The following is a 13,573-nucleotide window of genomic DNA, read 5'->3' as shown; positions in this document are numbered from 1 at the left end:
GAGTGTAGATGGGAGAAGATGGGAAAGAACAAGAAACAGGGAAGAAAGGATGCAAATTTTCTGCTTTTTCCGTGAAAATAAATCGAGACGTGCATTTCATTCAGGGCTCCAATTCAGCTCCAAAGGGCTGGCAGCATTTTCCACTAAGAACAGAGCACACGCATTTGACACTTGTGTCATCCTTTGTAAGGCACCCAGAGCCACCCGACGCTGAGCCTTTATGACACCGGAGTTAAATAACAGGCTCTTCCCCACACCCCGAAAGCCGGCTGTGCAGGAAAAACACAACTTATTCAGCAACTTAATTGCTTTAAATTCTTTGTATTATTACTTGTAACATAGTTGCTGAGATGTCAAGCACTGGGTCACTGCCCTCCAGGGAGTAGCTCGCCCCCCTCCCACCCCAGAGGCAGAATCTGGGCACACCGGGCAGGACGGAGGGGCCGGGAGAAGGTGGGAGGCCCCTCAGCCCCGGCCGGCCCCTCAGCCCCCGGGAGCCCCATCAGTCCCCGCCGGCCCCTCGGCCCCGTCCCCGCCGCACCGGCCCGGTCTCGCCCCCCCCGGCCCCGCACTCTCTCGCGAGACTCGGTCGCTGTTAGACGCGATGTCCTTTGGGGCACACGCGGGGGGAGGGCACGGGGGAGGGAGGCAAAGCCTTGATTGATAGCAGCTGTAACCAATAGACGAGGGGAGCGGCGAGGTTTTAGCCAATAGCTTTGCTGCGGGGCAAGCGGTGAGCCAATGGTGACAGTGGGGGGCGGGGCGCACCGCTGGCTGATTGATCCCAGCTCTGGCGTTGTTCAGTCGGAGCGAGAACATTCTAGAGGTGAGTACGGGGCAGCCATTGCCGGGTCCCGTCCGCCGTCCCCTCCTGCCTCAGCTGCGCGCCTCTCGCCGCCTCTCCCTCCCCCCTTCCCTCTTCTTCCCCCTCCTCCTCCCTCTCCCTAGGTGCCGCCGCTAACGATGCTCCTGATTGTGTCTTGCCCGCAGATATCCCGGCACCGCTCTCCCTGGTGATACCGCCTCCCCAGGACGCCGGGACCCGGAGGCTGCGGCGTCCGCCTCCGCCTCCCTCTCCGTCTGGATATAAGCGCCCCCTCGGCCCTGTTCTCCTCTCACAATCGGCTTCGTCGCAGCCCGGGGCGAGCAGCGTTGGGTTTATGTCTTTATTGGACGAAAACGGTGAGTGCTAATAGTGGACTAGGGCGTTGGGGGGGGGGGGCGGGGGTGACGGGCGGGCGGTTTGCGCTGGGCTGAGGCCTCGGGCGGTCGGTGAACGGTGGATATTTGGGGAGGTTTTGTGTAACGAAGCGTCCGGGACTGACGGGAGGGGGAAGAGAAGCAATGCGGGGCGTGGAGGGGGGGCGGGGGAGCAAACAACATAAAAACGCCCAGCAAAATTCAACTCTTAAAGCAGCAGACCTTCCGCTGTGAGGTTATTGTTCGTTTTTGGGGGGGGGGGGGGCGAGGCTTTCCTATTATTTTTTAATTATTTACTTATATTCATTTCGCCGCCGCCATGCGACGAGACAAGATGGCGGCGGCGGGGCCGCGCCTCCCGCGCTGTGGCCGTAGCGGGGGGGCGGTGGCGCAGTTCCCCCCGGCCGCGGGGGGGGGCGCTCGGCCGCGCTCCCGAGGGGCGGCCCCGGGGGACGCTGGGGGGCGGCCCGGCCTGGGGGGGGCGGCGGAGCTCCCCCGAACGGCGCGCGGCGCATGCGCGGCCGGCGGTGACTCCCCCGTGGCTCCCGGCGCTGACTCAGTGCTTTAATTGCTGCATTTCTGAGTCACCGCGAGCGGGGCGGGGACGCGGCGCTGTGCGGCACGGAGTCGGTGTGTGCCTTCCCGCTCTTTCCTCCGTGTACGGCATATGGCGGGGTGGTGCTTGGGATGAGGTGGCGTAGGGACCAGGAGAGGGAGCTTCAGCCTGCAGCAGACTAAGTGCTGCGCTCTGGAAGGAGGGAAAAGCGGTTCGCTCCTTCTGGGAACTCGACCGCCGAGAGAGCCGCTTCCTCAGCGTTTCTGCAAACACGTGGTGGTCAGGTTACGCGGTGGTTCTTTTTAGACATCCTGGGGAAGGAGATTGTGTGTTTTAAACGGAGTGCGCGTTGTACTTTTTGCTGAGGAAGGGTAAAACTGTATCGGGGCTAGTGTAGAACACAAGGCACGTAGAGATCTGGGTTCTTATTGGGTAAAAAAGTTGTAAACCTGACCAGAGAAACTCGGATCGTGTTGCACCATAGGCACGCTCTTCCACATAAATTCTAAGAAAGCTTTTTTAATGCGTCAGCGCTTCTGTCATTAACGATAACAACATGATGACGTGTCAGAATAGCCATGCTCTGTAGTCAGGGTTGCCTGTGTACTCAACCAATTGTGGCTTAAGTGCTCTTAGATCTGATTATAGAGGCACGTGTTAATTTAAATATGTAAATACTGCTTAAGGCAACTTTAATAATAGGATTCATCCTCCTTCCCCTTCCTCCCCCTCCTCCCTTTCCCCCAAGAAAAAAATCAACTGGAAAAGCTGCCGCACTGCTCTGTACCTCTGCATTGCTAGGCTTTCTACAGTGAAGCAACTTCTGTCAGACTTTATCAGGCTTATTGTTAAGTCAGAACTCAACAGAAGCTGCTATGAGAATCCATAATTGAGAGGGAGAATTACGTAATTTTCAACTCTTTTCCACTCCGATCCAAAAACTGGTAAGCCATGTAGAAACTATGTTGGGCTACAGATTGCTGCTGCTTCATCTTATATTTCACAACATTTTGGCAGACTTTGGTTTGTGATAGGTTCATGATATGATGTGGAATTTGAAATGGATTTCCAAATCTTTCTCCTGATTTCCTGTGCCCTTCAGCCTGAAACCACACCATGTGACCCTTATGGTGCAAGTCACTGGTCTGCATAATAAATTGAGGAGTGTGCCCTCCCTTAGTGATCCCAGAACTCCTGCTGGAGTTGATTGTATAAAGAAGTAGTTGTAGGCTGTTCAGTGGTTCTAGGGTGGTAGGAGAGGGTGGAAAGCTTTGTGGTGCAGTGATGGATTTCAGTTCCATAGGTTGAAGAAAGCCATAGCTTAACAAATACACTTTTCCCTTTTTCTCAGCCTAGATTTCATCCCTTCTATAGCTTTGTAGCAAGAGTGGATTGATATACATTGAGCTAAACTCAATTTTTTTGTGTGTTAACCCTTGCAGAGCTGTTGCGCAGCCACTGGTACCTGTATTGGGGAAACATAGCGTGCAAGCAAGAACCTTACAGCCTCAGTGGCGAAAATTTTTTCATGTCAGAGACCGAGAACTCTTGCAGTCGTTTATGTCATCCCGTCTTCTCCAGACAGAAGATACCAAAAAACTGCAATCAAAGATCTCTTCATCTTATTGATAAAGCTACTAATAAGGCAAAATGTCTGTCAACGTCAACCGCAGTGTTTCAGATCAGTTCTATCGCTACAAAATGCCCCGTCTGATTGCCAAGGTAACTTCCTAAGCAGCAGCTGGGAGCAGGGAGTGTTCTCCCAGGAGGGGAAAGAGAGGTCATGGTGGTGCTTGGCCACTCAGGGCAGGGAGGGCTCTGCTCCTTCAGTCACACTAAGTGCACGTTAGGTCTTGGGAGGAGATGCGCTTCTGAGCACAATTTTGGTGTAGTTAAATGGGAAATGCACGTTGGGTTTGGATCTTGCAAGCATTTAACCTTGAAATATTGTTTGTTTTCTTTAGGTGGAGGGCAAAGGAAATGGAATAAAGACGGTTATAGTCAACATGGTTGACGTTGCAAAGGCGCTTAATCGGCCTCCAACGTGTAAGTAGTGTTGTGGAATGACACAGCACTTTGTAATGCTTTTCTGTTTGAAGTGGTAGTGTTAATTTGGCTAGCGAAGCGTTAATGCTCTTCTTTAAGGATTTGTAAGAAAAAAATGTGATTATCTCAGGATTAAATAATGGACAGTAGAAATGGAAAGAAACAGTAGCCTGTTTACTTGCTGTTTAAGAATCACAACAAAGATATGAATGTGGCAGTGACTGTAATTCTTCCTTTGCAGATCCTACCAAATTTTTTGGTTGTGAGCTGGGAGCACAGACCCAGTTTGATGTTAAGAATGACCGTTACATTGTCAATGGATCTCATGAGGCGAATAAGCTGCAAGACATGTTGGATGGATTCATTAAAAAATTTGTTCTCTGTCCTGAGTGTGAGAATCCTGAAACTGATCTGGTGAGTGCTATGTCTGCATTAACAGTAACACTGTGGAAACACTGTGTTAGACATTTGTGAAAGCTGTGCAAAGTTTAAAGACTTCAGTATCTATGAACAGAAAATCAAGTACACATTCTTGCACCCTTTGGGAAGGTTTACATCTCTAACAGTTCATAACTTCTGAGATAGATTGCTACTTATAAACTTTGTCTTTAGAGGGTGATACAAAGTATTTAAACCTCTGGCTTAAAACATAGATGCCAGGTTTTGATGCGGTTGTTCTGTAAGTAGTAAATTAACTTGTGGTTGTTCTCTTTACAGCATGTCAATCCTAAGAAACAAACTATAGGTAACTCTTGCAAAGCCTGTGGCTATCGAGGCATGCTTGACACAAACCATAAACTCTGCACGTTCATTCTCAAAAACCCACCTGGTAAGTGCCTTTCCTTACTTCTGGGGATAAAGAGAACTTCTGTATTAGTGGTGTTATGGAAGTAGGAAAATAAACAGCTGACATGTAATTGAAATGTAAACAGGCACCAGCATACTCCTAGAGTGTGTTTGGGGATCCAGATGAAGGAGCTGTGCTGGTAATGTCTTTCCTCGTTACAATGTGTCCCTCCCAAGTAGAGCTATTTGTTAAAAGCTGGATTTGCCTGTGCAGGACAAAACTTACAAGGAAGGGAGGTAGTTAGCAGTAGCTCATGGCAGTTGTTCCTTTAGGTCAGCAAGAAATGTGAGAGTAGGAAGTAAAAACTGTCGTAAACGTGAACTGTAATCTGTGCAAGCAACACTCTGTAGTAAGCATCTAGTTGCCTGCTGCAATTTAAGCTTGCTAGAATAGAAAAGTCTAACCTATTCCAGGGGTCTCTGCTTTGTGAGGTCACCTGTTATATAGACTTGGACAATTTTGGTGACAAGCAAGACATTGACTGCAGCTGGGGGTTTCCCCACCAATTAATTGTACATCTTCCTTGAGTGTGTTTGGGGATGGGTACTGCCCATGAGTTGCAGCTAATGAAAGCATCCAAACCCACTTGGGGATTTGGCAGAGGTGCAGGGACTTTCTAGTTTGCTCTAGTTCATAGAACAAAACATTAAAATTCACTTGCAGAAAGTGGTGACACTGGTACAGGAAAGAAAGAAAAGGAGAAGAAGAACAGAAAAGGCAAGGACAAAGAGAATGGTTCTGTGTCCAGCAATGAGACACTTCCACCCCCACCACCAGAGGAGATTACTCCTCCACAGGTTGTGGTAAGTAGAAGGGAAAGTGGGGAGATAAGGGTGTGTGGTGTGTCGCTCAGATTTAAACCTCTGAAGTCACTGGCATTCCTTGCTGGTCAGCATTGCACCTGAAAGTCTTACTGTGTCCAGAACTTAGTGCTGGAATAGAAGGGTCCCTGATTGTCCTCTGTAGCAGCTTTATCAGCTCATCAGTACCAGCATTTGTGCTCCTTGCTAAGTGAAAGCTGCCTGTCCTTTGTCACTCCTTTTCAGGCACCTGGGTTGTCTCCTGTGTACTGGGTAGAATGATTGAACTGCAGTTCAGGGAGCCCTGCAGATGGCTATAGAATTAGCTTTAGCTTGCATTACTTAGTTCCTGTTTTTGCACTTTCTCCATGATCTTTGACTTGCAAGTTGTACTACAAGCATTTCTTCAGTTTTATGGTGCTGTCGAGTCCATATCGTTTCTATCCTCACATAATACTAAGCCTGCAGTAATATTGTGTGGATCTCTTGTTTTGGTTTGGTGTTGTAGGAGGAGGAGGATGATGATGACTGGGGTGAGGACACAACAGAAGAAGCCCAGAGGCGTAGAATGGATGAAATCAGTGACCATGCAAAGAACCTCACACTAAGTGAAGACCTGGAAAGAACCATAGAAGAGAGAGTCAACTTGCTATTTGATTTTGTAAAGGTAACTATGCTCTGGTTGTTGGCTTGATGCAATCACTCAGCTGTAATTGTACAAAATGTTTGTAAGGAAAGCAAAAGCACTTTGCTCAAGCGTCTGCAAAGTGCTGGCTCTGTCAGCAGTGGGAAGGGATGATTGCAAGGAGCAGACCTCAAGTGGCATTAAAATGGTTCTCCCTGTACCTGGTTCCCTGTAGAAAAAGAAGGAAGAAGGTGTCATCGATACTTCTGACAAAGACATTGTAGCAGAAGCAGAGAGACTGGATGTAAAGGCCATGGGCCCACTTGTTCTCACTGAAGTCCTTTTTGATGAAAAGATTCGTGAACAAATCAGGAAATACAGACGTCACTTCCTTCGTGTAAGCCATCTCTTGTGCACTCATTGTGACAGCTGATCAGAGCTTTTTGTAGCAGTTGCTTGGTACTATGGGGAAGGACTTTTTGTAGTGTTTTATTTTTAAACTTTTCCTTAGCTAGGGGGAGCTGATGGGAAGGGATAGTGTGAATTATTGTAAATTTTGCAATCTCATAGAGCTGCTTCTGCTCTCTATTCAGTCTGGAGAGAGTAAAAAAATTTACTCAATCAGTTTTGCTTTTATCACAATTCTAGTTCTGCCACAACAACAAGAAAGCTCAGAGGTACCTTCTCCATGGCTTCGAGTGTGTGGTAGCTATGCATCAGTCTCAGCTTATTTCAAAAATACCGCATATTTTGAAGGAAATGTATGATGCAGATCTTCTGGAAGAAGAAGTCATCCTTGGCTGGGCAGAAAAGGTAAGGGGCAGTATGTAATGTACTGCAGCAATTAAATACCTGAAGGCAGCCAATTGCATGTGGCTTCTCCATTCTGCTGTAGCTTCTGCAGCAAGAAGCCTCCTTCACAAAAATGGGCTTTGGAAGGCAGTGGTGAGATTAGAATTCCAGTTTAGGCAGTGTTTGGGTACAATCTGGTGTAAACTCCTTCAGTGTTCACACAAAGTATCTGTCTTTCAGGCCTCAAAGAAATATGTCTCAAAGGAGCTTGCCAAAGAAATCCGTGTCAAAGCAGAACCATTTATTAAATGGCTGAAGGAAGCTGAAGAAGAATCTTCCGGTAATGAAGAAGAGGATGAAGATGAAAACATAGAGGTAGGAAAGGCTCATTTCCTGTCAGCAGCTCCAAGGCTGTGCTGTTCCTGCATGCCTGAGTCTTGAAAGCTTGTCCTATGCACTCTGAAATGGATTACTTGGGGTGTTAACACTCCATTTACGCTGTAAGTGTTGTTAATTGTCAGGTGTCTGCATGAGATCACTGTAACGCAGTTGCACCTGGGTGTAGCCCAAGATTTTACCATTCTGCAGTGACAGTAGCAGTCATGTAGTGCAAGGTTGACAGGAGATACCAAGCATCATGTCTTGTGTTGTAGATGAGTTAGTGGGGATGTGTTTGTTAGATAAGCTGATGGAAGAATAACTGACCACCATCTTCCTCACAGTTTAGGCCTAGGTAAAATCTGTTGGTTACCCTCCAGCTGGCTGTGGCTGGAAGTGTTTTTACACAGGGATTGGTTGTTCTCCTCCCAGCATTGTATTATTCTGCTCCTGAGTAGGAGATGCTGCTTCTTCCAGATGTACATGCACAGCTCTGCCTTACAAAGGAGGGGTTCATGGCCGTGGTCAGGAGGGTGGTTGGGTGCTCGGGTGTTGGAATTACTCCAGTGCTTAGTAGTAGTAGGTGCTGTAATTGAAGGGAGTGTCTTGTCTCCACAGGTGGTGTACTCCACAACTGCCAGTGTACCTAAAGTTGAAACTGTGAAGCCTGCAAACAATAAAGATGATGATATCGATATCGATGCCATTTAAAGTGATGCAACATAGCTTCCAGCATAATAATGCAAACTTCTCTGCGTTTTCTGCCAGAAGTGTGACTTGTATGTGCACAAGCTGAAATGGCTTAACATCCTGCTACTTTGTACTCTAAAATGTATCTTTTTACTGTGACTGGTCTTGTGTAACTAAGCCTAATACAAGGAGTCAGCACGTCGGTGAACTGATCTAGTTTGCAACTGGCATGTTCAATTTTGTTTTTCTAACTTGTGTTGGACACATACTTGGAGCACATTTATACAGTTGTGGAAATAAAGGATTTGGTTTTGGTCAATCTTCATTTGTGATTCAACCCCCTTATTGTATTTCAAGTAAGTATTGACACAGCTCAGTGAAATTTGTGAAGCTGATCACACAGTGACAATCTCTGTAATGAGACAAAAAAAGCCACCTTAACCCTAGACTCCACTGTTCCAACAGTGGAGATTTGAAACCTGGGCAAGAAGCAGGTGTTGGATAATCAACAGTGTGCAGCTGCCAGCTTGTTAAAGCAGGACAGCTGTGTCTGAATTCTGATCTTTAGAGGTTTGGTTTTTTTAAACAAATTTCAGTTGTAATCATACATGAGTTGGGTTTTGGCTTGGGTTTTTTCCTTTCCTGTGGTTTTCAACAGCTCCAAGTCCAGGATTAAAGCAGCAGGAGCTGGTCCTGCTGCAGTTGGTGTGTGCTGCCCTGAGGAGCTGGCTGTTAGCAGGGGTCCAGCTGTGCACAGGCCCAGCAGTGTCCAGCTCCACCCTCATTTGGGGAGGGAGGCAGAGGAGATCTGCCACCCTGAGTGCAGAGGTACCCAAAGTTCACCTGCTTGTCTCTGAAAGTGAATGTCTTTAATGCCAATGTTGAGGAGGAATCAGATTCCTTTAGAAGCAGGATAAACTAAAACTTGGTCCATCAAAATCAGGAACCTGGTATGACGTGTGTGACAGGTTTTGGCCAGGCACAAGTTAAGGGTGGGGGTTTTGTTGCCCTTCACAGCTGCCTGCCAGGAAAATCGAGATTGGGTTTGAGTTTTGTTTTTTTTTTTTTTTTTTTTTTTTGTTGGATTCAGTATGAGAAGTTTCAAGAGATCAAGGCTGTGCACAGTGAGCTGCTTTTTCTATTCAGATTGTTCTGGCAGAACTTGGAATTGGACAAAAGCAAAGATGGTGTTTGGGTAATTGCAGCAGGGGTGCCTTGAGCTGCAGTTCTGTTCTGCAGTGTCTTGTGTTGCATGTGAGTCATCATGGGCACTGGCAGCTGTGGCAAACAGCACTGGAACAATGGGGTAGAGCCATGGAGCATTTCAAAGTGCCCTTTTATGTGGGTTTTTATTGCTGTAATACAAACCCACCGTTTTTAATTCAGAGACAGGTTCGTTCCTGGTTTCTTTTGTCTGAAAGAAAATCTGTTCTCCATTGGGTTTAAACCAGGTTTGTATTTCCAAAATGCCCACTGGGAATGCATGTTTGGGAACCTGGAGGATTGATTACTGATCCCTGTTTACCCTCTCAGGAAGACATCTGTTCCTCCTGGTGCAGGCACATGCCTCCTTTGTGTAACTGTTGTGAGCACACCCTGATGATAAGTGTCACTCATGACCAGAAGGTTTCTGCCTGAAGTGGGTTCTTTGTGATGTTGGCTGCAGTGACTGGTGACACCAGGGAGGTCCCATTTCAGAGCAGACTTGGTGGCAATTGCTGGCTGCCACCAATAGGGATAATCTCTGGCTGTTGGTTTTTCCCCCCAGGATGTAAATAGCAAGACATACCTGTTCCTTCCTGCAGGAAAACTAGGAAATAAATTACCCAAAAAAGTGTTTTATAGGGTCAGTGAAGTGATGATGCCATACCAAAGCTCTAGGATGGTAGATTTGCTGTAAAACATGGTGGGGGTACGCAGGGAGGAGAGGTGTTCTTGTCTGTAGTAACCCACAGGTGGATCGGAGTGTATCACAAAGTGGTACCCTAGTCCAGTCATGGTGCAGGCTTCTAGAAGTGCTGAGGCTGCCACTGAAATTCCTGGTGCTGAGTTACACTTCTGACCCCGTTTTCACATTCATGTTTCTGTCTCATTATTAACCACTGATTCCACCAGCTCATAAAAATTGAGTGTTGGTTGTGTGACTATTTCTTTAGGGAAGGAAGTCTGACTTGAAAGATTCATGAGTCTTTGAATGGATTGCCTCGGCTGTCTGATTGAAAATAACAAGTACATCTTCAAAAGGCAACTTGGAGTGCAGATAAAGCCTGCTGCAGGCTTCCAAGTTAGATTCTGGCACCCGGGAAGGAGCAGCATGGGATGGTTCCCCTCACTTGGGGCTGTACCGTGTCTCTGCTGAAGCCCCAGTGTGAGCACTGCCCTTGGGCAGCTGCGGGGGCTCATGGCAGCTCCATCAGCCCCAGCTTTTCAAACCCCCATCTCCTTGCAGGAGCCTGAGATTGGGAGCTTTGCTGCAGCTTGGCAGCCTCTGGCAGCGGTTTCTCTTCATCCAGCAAGGATGACAAGGAGCTGCTCAGCTGCCAGCTCTGCTGGGGGCTCAGCAGCTTCAACCAGGGTTTGAAATCCTGACTGTTGTTGAGCATGTAAAATTGCCTGGTTGGATCTGGTTGGATACCTGTTAGATGAAAATGTGCTTTTTGCTCCTGAGCATGCACAGCTTGGGCTTGTAGTGAGGTGAGGAGTAAAGATGGGAAAAGTGATTTGAAGGGATTGCAGTAGGGACAGAAATGCACTCAATGCTTTTGTTTTACTTTGCTGTGGTAGTGGCTTCCCTTGCCAGTGTTCCTGTGATGTGGTGCTCTCCCAGAGGTCACCTCTGCTGGGCCACTGGTCGGAGGCATCACCACAAGGCTGTTGTTCCTCCCCACTAAGACCTGCCCTGTTCCTTGGGGTAGGAGGTTGTGGAAAAATCCTGATCTCCACCCAAGTCAAATAGCTTGGTTGATTTGTTGCTGTCCAGATGTACCACAGAGTTTAAAAAGTTAAAAATTATTGATGATAAATAATGCTTACGTGGGTGTCTTCCAGTTGTGAAAGTTCTGAACCTTGCTGTTTGAAAAGGAGAGGCACCTCTGAAAAGTATTTAATGTAGTGATCTGTAATAAACTGCCCTTTTGTCTGAGAGCTGCTACGAAGTTGCAATAAAGGTCACAGGACCTCTGGGCTCCAGTGAAAGCAGGGACTGGAAATGGCAGGGAGAGATGGAACAAAAGTAGCTGACCCCCAATTAGTCTTTCCAAACTGGCAGCTATTTTCTCCTCAAACTAATTAGTCCCAAAGAGCCTCTGAGGCCTGTTACTGAGGATTGACTCCTTGGCATTCAGTAACACCAAGGAACCATGAAGTTCTGGAACAGAAAACCCAGAAGTAAAGGAAAAAAAAAAGGCAAAAAAAAAAGAAAAAAAAAAAGAAGAAGAAAAAAAAAAAGACCAAAAAAAACAAAAAAAAAAAAAAAAAAAAACCAAAAAAAAAAAAACACCTTGAAAACAATTAAACAATGCTCTTTTAAGCCTTATCTGTTAAACACTGCATGGCAAAATTCCAGCTTAAGGTTTATAAAGTTGTTGGAGCTGTTGGGGTTACTTACATGCTTGACAGGCTATGGGCATTTTCATTTTGTAAATGATCATCTTGCTGCCACAGAGGTGTCAGAATCTGTCTCTTGCCCTGGAATTGCTGGGGAGATGTTCTGGAGCCACTGGCAAGCAGCTTTCCCAGGATATCCCTTCCTTCCTTAGTGCAGACCAGGGGATCTCCACAGCTCCCTTAGAGCTATTGCAGCTGACCTCCATCAAGGGCATGGCCCCAGTGCCCAGGTGATGCTGCTTTTATTCAGTAAAATTCTAAAACTCTTCCATTTTTTTCAGAGCAAAATCAAAAAGCGTCTTGATAGTTTGGGTTAGGAACCTAAGAAACAGATTCCCTCAGAGGGAACTCTTCTTCCTATTGTTACTTGTGTCAGGGAAACCAGATAAGTGCTAACCCATCTTTTCTGCACATCAGTTTTTCTACTTGCATGTGCTTCCAAGTCATTGCTTACTCAATAACTGGGGCTCTTTAGGCTCATTTGTTGTGGCCAAATTACCAGTCCTGGGTGTCCTGTGGGTGAGATGGCATCAGCTTCCAGTGCTGGCCTCAGGGATCAGCTGTGACAGGGCAGGTTTGGAGTGAAGCCAGGCAGCAGGGTCAGTGAGGCAGGGCTGGGACCAGCAAGGCTCAGGGCTGGCACAGCTGGCACCCCCACCCACGGGGGTGACCAGGCTTTACACGGGCCCTGCCCAAGTGCCAAGGTGCCTTGGCCCCCGGTGTTTTCTCTTGGGACTTTCTCCCACCGCTCCTTCCACGTCACTCAGCTCCAAGGTTACTCAGCTGCTCCACATTTGAGCTTGAACACTGGCAATCCTGCACCTGCCAGGAGGGGAAAGGGGTTGCAGCCCCCACTCCTGCTCCCAGGTCCTTGATATTTTCTGAGTCTGGAGGGGATTTTCTGGTGCTGCTCTCACCCCGTTACTGTGGTGTTAGAGGCATTTTCTGCACATTATTTTCTCAAGGGGAAAAGAGACGATTCAAAGGAGTGCTCTGAGCACAGAGTCACAGGCACTACAGCCCCACATTCCAAATGAGGGAAGTATCAGCACCAGGAACAACTCTACTGGAGGTTTGTGTGGGTATTTTATTATTCTCTGTGAATTTGTGCTTGATACTGTTTTTTATATTTATCTGATATTAATAAAACCAAGTAACTGCATTGACGTCAATGGAGTTTGGCTTTGATTCTGTGCAATTAAGGTAGACATCTGACATCTTGAAAAGAAACATGAGGAAAGTAAACTTCCCCAGGAGAATCCTATCCCTGTCTTGTCAGGGAGTTGTTAATAAATTATTTATTAATCAATTATCACTCTTACAGACAAAGTCACAGGTATACAAATTGTGAACAGAGTAGTTCACATAGGAAAATACTAAATAAAGAAGTAAAATACTATAAAGAAATAAAATGCTAAATGAAAAGACTAAGGGTGGTCTCTGGCGTTGGGAAAACTGGATTTAAAAGCTTCCATCTCCTGCCTCCTTTCTTCCTCCAGCCTGTGCTTACATTCTGTATCACAAGCCAGAGGAGCTGGTGGTTCCAGCTGGATGTGCTGTGGAACTCAGGGTGGTTTTGGATGGTGGGCAAACACACTCAGGCAAAATTGCAAAGAGGAACACAGCTCCAATGACAAAAAAACACTTTGCTGTGTGGAAGTAATGAGATTTTAAATAACATCTTTTAGATTCTTATTTATCAGCTGACATTTAATACAGGAGTTTGCATTCTCCATGCCTTCTCCATGAACAGGATTGGCTAGATTATAGGCTTGATTTATTCTGCTGAAAGATGCCTATAAATGGTTCAGAATGCAGAAGGGGAAATTTTAAAGAAACTTTAAAAAAAAACCCTTGGCTGTTGGTGGACTTCATCAAAATTGCAAGAAACAGTTTAGACAAGGTGAATGATGTGGTAGCTGCATGCTGTCAGGAGCACACCGCCTCCAAAGAGCAAAACTCCTGCTTAGGGGAGCAGTACAGAAACAGGGAGGAGGAAACCTCTCTGAGGAAAGCAGGCTGGAGCCTACTCA

General features: G+C 46.8%; 1 protein-coding gene and 1 non-coding gene across 3 annotated transcripts; both read left to right on the top strand.

Annotated features, from left to right (window-relative positions):
- Positions 1 to 698: 698 nt before the first annotated feature.
- On the top strand, positions 699 to 8,259 carry EIF5 (eukaryotic translation initiation factor 5). Of its 2 annotated transcripts, XM_063159889.1 has the most exons (12): positions 699 to 826; positions 991 to 1,182; positions 3,199 to 3,478; positions 3,721 to 3,802; positions 4,044 to 4,216; positions 4,520 to 4,631; positions 5,313 to 5,452; positions 5,958 to 6,116; positions 6,310 to 6,471; positions 6,723 to 6,887; positions 7,107 to 7,241; positions 7,863 to 8,259. In XM_063159889.1, the coding sequence occupies exons 3-12, from the start codon at positions 3,407 to 3,409 to the stop codon at positions 7,953 to 7,955; spliced, it is 1,293 nt and encodes a 430-aa protein (XP_063015959.1). In that variant the 5' UTR covers positions 699 to 826; positions 991 to 1,182; positions 3,199 to 3,406; the 3' UTR covers positions 7,956 to 8,259. The 2 variants fall into 2 exon arrangements, with proteins under 2 accessions (XP_063015959.1, XP_063015960.1); XM_063159890.1 differs by lacking the exons at positions 699 to 826; positions 991 to 1,182 and adding an exon at positions 2,545 to 2,700.
- LOC134420436 (small nucleolar RNA SNORA28) lies at positions 4,984 to 5,107 on the top strand. Its single transcript, XR_010028353.1, has one exon. It is a non-coding gene; the product is annotated as a small nucleolar RNA SNORA28 (small nucleolar RNA).
- Positions 8,260 to 13,573: the final 5,314 nt, after the last annotated feature.

Source organism: Melospiza melodia, chromosome 6 (assembly GCF_035770615.1).
Source record: "Melospiza melodia melodia isolate bMelMel2 chromosome 6, bMelMel2.pri, whole genome shotgun sequence".
In the NCBI taxonomy this organism is placed as follows: Eukaryota; Metazoa; Chordata; class Aves; order Passeriformes; family Passerellidae; genus Melospiza; species Melospiza melodia.
Note: the sequence above shows the minus strand (reverse complement) of the source record. Positions and strands in the feature narration are given on the sequence as shown.

Bases quoted from the DNA above. Each gene is read 5' to 3' on its own strand.
- EIF5 (XM_063159889.1), top strand. From the start codon at position 3,407: ATGTCTGTCAACGTCAACCGCAGTGTTTCAGATCAGTTCTATCGCTAC. The intron at 6,888-7,106 runs GTAAGGGGCAGT...TCTGTCTTTCAG, and splicing joins TCCTTGGCTGGGCAGAAAAG to GCCTCAAAGAAATATGTCTC. The intron at 7,242-7,862 runs GTAGGAAAGGCT...TTGTCTCCACAG, and splicing joins ATGAAGATGAAAACATAGAG to GTGGTGTACTCCACAACTGC.